Here is a 4,736-nt window from a genome sequence, read left to right on the forward strand (position 1 = left end):
GGCACTTTCATAGCCCATACATACTATATGGTATAACCAACACCTAAACTATGAAAGGAACTTGATTTCTTGTTAACATAAGTTATAATCATGAATGCTTGATGAAATTTACAAGTATTAGCATTAATTGAATAAGATGACTAATATAATCATGTTAACAATCTATAATCCGATTGGAACCTCCTTTGTGTGTGGTTTCCAATTGAACAATAAGAGTTTACACTATACTTGTTTGACATACCATTAGTGGAACCTCTAACCTTGACATTTGTTATTATCATTGTTTAATCCTTACATTGATATTCCATCTCAAAGTTCTCATCTTCTTTTTCTTCTTCTCCATCTCTTTCTTTATTACTACTACTACTACTACTATTTCTATTAGTATTATTGTTATTGTGATTACTATTGTTGTTGTTTATAATTGTCGTTTATAATTTGTACAATTAACCTCCCTGTGGTTCAACCCTGGTCTTGCCGAGTTATTTATTACTTCGACACTCCTACACTTGGGAGAAGACATTAATCTTTTAGTCATGTCACTATCCATATAAAGTAGACCTAAATCTGAGATCTACAGCTCCAAATATAACCCAATTACTAAACAATGTTCCGGTTTGGACTACATTAGCATCTCTTTTCTAAGTTTGGCTATCTCTTTGTCCTTTTAATTTCAATTCTTAAATTCATTAATCAATCCTTTTATTTATGTGATTGGCCTGCATTTAAAATGAACATTTACCATAAATTAAAGGTATCTTAAATTATTAGATATGTTATTATAAAATATGTTTTAGTTAAGGAGTTATTGATATTTCAAGTGCAAAATGATGATATAAAACCTTGATAAAAATACGCTTTTAAGTACTAATCATAAATAAGAATTATTATGACCTTGCCATGTCCAAGAATGAAGGATCCTTCTCCCCTGCCACAAAACTTATAAAAGCCTTCATTTTATGTTAGATGGAAGTTGCCTTTATTGACAGTAGAGGCAATAGATAATAGAGCAGGTGTTAAAAGTGACTTTTGAAAGATTTCAGAAATTTCAGCCTTAGAGACAAGATCCTGAAAGGTAGGCAGAGCAGAAAGGGATAGCTGGATGGTTAAGAATTTTGCAAACTTAGAGCCTATGCCACAAAAAAACCAGTGAATTTATCTGATTCATCAGCAGGAGAGCCAATGGTATCCTTACCCATGCTCAGCTACTTAATTGCAAGCCAACAATGACTTTCATGGTTGTCTCACAACAATTATCCAATGATGATGATACCTTCATTGATCCCACGCTGTTTCGTTTCATAATGGGCGCTTTGCAATATGTAATTATCACTCGTCCTGATCCTACTTATGTTGTCAATTCTATAAATTAGTATATGCAATGTCCCACAATGCCTCACTTTTAAGCCCTTAAACATATCTTTTAGTATGTTAAAGGCACTTTTCATTATGATCTCTCCTTCTCTCCTTCTTTATCTACTAATTTCATTACCTACTCTAACGCTGATTGGGCTGGTTGCCCTAACACGTGTCGATTCACCTTTAGTTACATTATTTTTAGGTGACAATCTCATATCATAAAGTGCTAAGAAACAACCTATTGTTTCTTATTTTTGTTGTGAATCTAAGCATCACTTCTTATTTTTGTTGTGAATCTAAGCATCACGCCTTGACTCACTTGTGAATCTAAGCATCACTTCTTATTTTTGTTGTGAATCTAAGCATCACTTCTTATTTTTGTTGTGAATCTAAGCATCACTTCTTATTTTTGTTGTGAATCTAAGCATCACGCCTTGACTCACACAGCTTCTGAAGTTGTTTGGATAACTCATCTTCTTCATGACCTCAACAGCTTCTGAAGTTGTTTGGATAACTCATCTTCTTCATGACCTCAACGTTCCCTTATCACACAGGCCATTACTCCTTTGTGATAGCAAAAGTGTGATTTTTCTTACTGTCAATCTAGTTTTTCACAGAAGATCGAAACACATCACAGAAGATTGAAACACATTGCTTTTAACCACCACCTTATTCATTAGCTAGCCATGTCAGGAATTATTCAACCCAATTTGTGCCATCTCACTTGCAAATTGCTGATTTATGTTAATCCCAGACTCAGCTTGTCCCGCGGGGGGTTGGGGGGGGGTGGCGCGGCGCGGGGGGCATAATATACCAAGATAGATAGGATAAGTTATTCTGTTTTTTTGTGTTCTACTTTAACTATACTTGCACATTCCTATATATATATATAAATCTCTCGCCGCAGAACAAGTGTGGCTTTACAATTCCTCTCAACAAGCCATTTAGAATCTGTACACAGGACGTCCGACTGGAAAATGTTGCGCTCCACAGGTATAGCATCGAGTCTTTCCTTCTTCAGGATCTGCAGTTCATGGACGCCACTGAATGTAAAGTAGAAGTGAATAGTGGAAAAGCCTGCCTCATTTCTACTTTAAACAGTGACCCGTTGCCAAGGAGTCTTTTTCAGTTGCAGAGGCGGACCATTGTTTGGTTTCTCTCCACTTTCTTGGCTGCCCTTCTTTTTTTCCCTATGTTCTATGTCCCATCAGAGTATAAACAACAGGACATGATAATTGATGATGTTCAAAATCATAGCCTCGGGAGGTTTCCTACTTTGCTGTAGCTGTTCTATCATGTCATGTGTAACGTAGAATTAAGCGGCAGTGTTTTGGCATGCGAGAATTTGAAACAACACTGCAATGGTTATTCAAAGCTGGGCATCTGCTAACTGAGCTTCCGTTCACAATCAGGAACGGATTAAAGTTAACTATAGAAGATCTGTACATGACAATCTCTCCATGTCATTTTAGGTCATCCCACATTTTCCTGGGGGCCATAAAATATAACCCGATGGTGCAACTGACAACAACATACTGTCTATGGAACATGCCAGGGAGCACATTATAAAGCAATGTCACGTGCAGAACAAGCTAACTATTTGCTTGCATAGCTCTGATGATACAACTGGGAACCAAATATCCCGTTCATGAACTGGACCTTGATTATTCCTCTGCAGCCATGGCTTATTAAGTATTTTGGCCAACGGAGATATTCTCTTCATTACATTGACTGTTTTCTTTCAGTGAATTGCCCCAAAGCCACAAAACTTGCATCAACCCACCATTTGCAACATGCAAAAGAAATGGCGTAAAATATGTTGACATGACCTTCACAAGAATGAAGCAGCAGCTGATACCCAGAAGCGGCAAGTTCAGCCCTCCTTTCTGTTCAAGAGGCAAAACAAAAAAACATTTAAACAAAGCAACACATATATCCATTTATCCTTGAAAACAAACTGAAAAAACACAGGGAAAGAACACAAAGTGGAATTTACCTCTGGTGCTTGAAAGACTTCCATTGATATCTCTTTCAAGAAGTCCATCATCAAGCAGCCAACAAGAAGACCAAAAGGAATCGTCAATTCCTGGTTTCTAGAGATGGAATACATAATATCAGTTAGAAAACTAAGCACGAAAAGTATTACAAGGGACCACTTGAATGCCTTCTGTCCAACTAGCAGTAAACGCTTAAGCAGCAAATCCTCAGCTTTTCTCCAAGGAAATTCCTTTGCGGAGTCGGGGATGGCATGCCACAACCTTTCCTTGACAATATTCAATTGCAGCTTGACCTTACTTGGTTCACCAAAATGGGCCTTTGTGACTTTCATCGAACATGGTTGAGAGATTTGGTGAGGTGCATGTGACCTTAAGCACCAACGTAATCGAAAGGGTTTATTCCTCAACACTTTAATCTGTAAAAAGGGCCAAAGATAATGCCCTGCACAAATATTCTGGATACTACAACAACTCATAATTTCAGCATGAAAGGTTTTAAAGAAAAAAAAGATGAATGCATGTGTGCAGATTTGAAGACTTTTTCATTTAAATTGAAGCATTTCGATTAGACCCCATTTGCACACCATTCAAAATCACAAATTCAACATTTTTCTTCATAGTGGTGTTGAATCAACCTAGGCCAGTCACACTACAAGGCAAGCCATGCTCTTTACTCCGACCAAAATCTAGAGAAAAATACATGCCTCAATTTCTTATCTGTACATTTTCGATCACGGTTTTCATTTTTCATTTTTCATTTTTTTTTGCCTTCGCAAAACCACCGTAACCTGCCTCTATTACGCCATAAACAAAGGTCCAACACAATTAAACACCAAACTTACTAATAAAACTGTAATTACATAGATCAACAACAGCAACAATTAATTCCCTTTTCTCCCATGGCTATTGATATTTGAACTGCAAAACCATTGACCCACATAGATAACATAATAAGGAGTAAAAATACAGTGAAAAGAAAGGATGCCTGATATTGTGGACTGGAGGGCAATGTTGAAGACGCGAGAAGTGCCATTTGAAACTACCTTGGCCTTATCTGTTTATTGATTCTTCTTTCTCCTCCTCTCAGTTTCTCCTCCTAGCTCTAGGGTTTCTCAGGGGTGTGAGCATGCTAGTGAACTTTGTCGCTGCAAGGAGTTTTCTTTGGGCCAACTAAAACATTTTCTTAGCCTGGAAAATAAAATGGCTTGAAATTCCGAGCATGCTAGTCAACTTCGTCGCTGCGAGGAGGTTTCTTTGGGCCAACTAAAACATTTTCTTAGCCTGGAAAATAAAATGGCTTGAAATTCCGAGCATGCTAGTCAACTTCGTCGCTGCGAGGAGTTTTCTTTGGGCCAACTAAAACATTTTCTTAGCCTGGAA

General features: G+C 37.4%; 1 protein-coding gene across 1 annotated transcript; it reads right to left on the reverse strand.

Annotated features, from left to right (window-relative positions):
- Positions 1 to 2,749: 2,749 nt before the first annotated feature.
- LOC105112482 (uncharacterized) lies at positions 2,750 to 4,526 on the reverse strand. Its single transcript, XM_011008191.1, has 3 exons — positions 4,342 to 4,526; positions 3,356 to 3,772; positions 2,750 to 3,245 (listed from the first exon to the last, which is right to left on the reverse strand). Exons 1-3 carry the CDS (start codon positions 4,387 to 4,389, stop codon positions 3,048 to 3,050), a joined length of 663 nt encoding a protein of 220 aa, XP_011006493.1. The 5' UTR covers positions 4,390 to 4,526; the 3' UTR covers positions 2,750 to 3,047.
- Positions 4,527 to 4,736: the final 210 nt, after the last annotated feature.

Source organism: Populus euphratica, unplaced genomic scaffold, assembly GCF_000495115.2.
Source record: "Populus euphratica unplaced genomic scaffold, PopEup_1.0 scaffold342.1, whole genome shotgun sequence".
Lineage (NCBI taxonomy): Eukaryota > Viridiplantae > Streptophyta > Magnoliopsida > Malpighiales > Salicaceae > Populus > Populus euphratica.